We start from the raw sequence: 1,462 nt of genomic DNA on the forward strand, positions 1-1,462 counted from the left end.
ATAAAATCCAAAGATATGAAATAACTTTAAAATCTCCATAAAATCCAAAGATATGAAATAACTTTAAAATCTCCATTGCACTGATCCTTATGTGATTCTCACCCCCTTGCCCAGTCCTTCTCAGGCACCAACGTTGAGGTCTCTTATTCATTTTCCAGATAAATCTTTGCTCATTCATCATTAATGTTATTCCACTAGATACGGATTCTGCTTCATACGCTCACTCCCCTTTCCAGAACACGCCCTCTGTAGCCTCCTAACCAAGAACAACATCACTCTTTCCTACCAAAAGTATACTTTCAAAAGGCAACTGTTAACTTCTCTAAGAGCCAAGTCTTCATGTAATCTTATAAAATAGGACAGAAGGAAAAATCAGTAACATTCTTCTATGCAGGGGTTGGTTATTGACCTGTAACGTTATGAGCTCCTTGAAGGGCCATGAAAAGTGTCACCCAAAGGCAGGAGTTGAACAGATGGAAATGATGGGAAAGATGATTACTTGCTGGGATTACCATGGTCAAGACATCAAGTAGGGAGTAATAAACATACCAACTTGGTTGAGGCAGAAAGGAAGGAGAGAGAGTTATGAGCGGAACTGTTTGGAGAGTGGGACTTACTTTTAGCAATAATCAAAGATTTGGCTTGATTTCAGACAACTGAGAAAGAATATAATATTATCACAAGAGGGTCAGTGTGGTAAAGATTTTAGAATGGGTCAAAGCAGTAATATTCCTAAAAAAAAAGGTCACATTTCTAAAACTGGTGCCATCACCTATCGGACGATTAAATTTGTAGGGGAAGCATCCATATATCGCCTTACACAAAGTAATCACACAATTGAAACCAAAGATCCCTAAAGCAGGCTCAAATATTTCTAAATGAAAGAGTGTAATGAATGAATACGCGAACAAATACAAAATGTAATTTGTCAGAATGAAATACTGATCTTTTCAGAACTAAAAATATTTAGATACTAATATTTACATAGTATCCATATTTATGAATGTGTTCATAGAGTCTTCTCCTATTTTAGGATCACTGTTTTTACCAGGGAGCCATCATACACGAGTACGACTCTGCTGCCAGCATCAGCACGTGTAGCGGTCTGAGGTAACGCGGCACATCTTCCTTCTTCCTTTATGAGTTTCCCTGTGGATTTTCACAGACATTCACTTCACTCATTTCTTTTTACCCATGCTGGTAAATAGCAAAATTTATGGGAACAAAAGCTACTGGATACTTTCAGCAGTGAGCATCAGCCCTAGCCTAGGATTTATGTTTTCACAAAAAGATGTCTAATGCACAGTCCTAAACAAGACTAAGCGTTGCAGTCTGTGAGCAAGGGATTCAGAGCTGGGAGATCACTGCAAGTCATCTAGCCCATCCTCTCATGTTACAGACCAGAGACTGAAATCAGAGACTTGCTTGCAAACATTCAGTTTGCTGGTGGTAGAATGGAGTC

The 1,462-nt window shown here is 38.7% G+C and overlaps 1 protein-coding gene across 1 annotated transcript in view; it reads left to right on the forward strand.

Moving 5' to 3' along the window:
* The window catches only part of ADAM7 (ADAM metallopeptidase domain 7), a 194,051-nt gene that overhangs the window by 10,973 nt on the left and 181,616 nt on the right, over positions 1 to 1,462 (forward strand). The window contains exons 4-5 of the mRNA XM_012662921.1: positions 653 to 791; positions 1,034 to 1,110. Coding sequence (XP_012518375.1) covers positions 653 to 791; positions 1,034 to 1,110 — 216 coding nt within the window. The remainder of the gene's footprint in view (positions 1 to 652; positions 792 to 1,033; positions 1,111 to 1,462) is intronic.

This window comes from Propithecus coquereli, unplaced genomic scaffold (assembly GCF_000956105.1).
Source record: "Propithecus coquereli isolate 6110/MARCELLA unplaced genomic scaffold, Pcoq_1.0 Scaffold79, whole genome shotgun sequence".
In the NCBI taxonomy this organism is placed as follows: domain Eukaryota; kingdom Metazoa; phylum Chordata; class Mammalia; order Primates; family Indriidae; genus Propithecus; species Propithecus coquereli.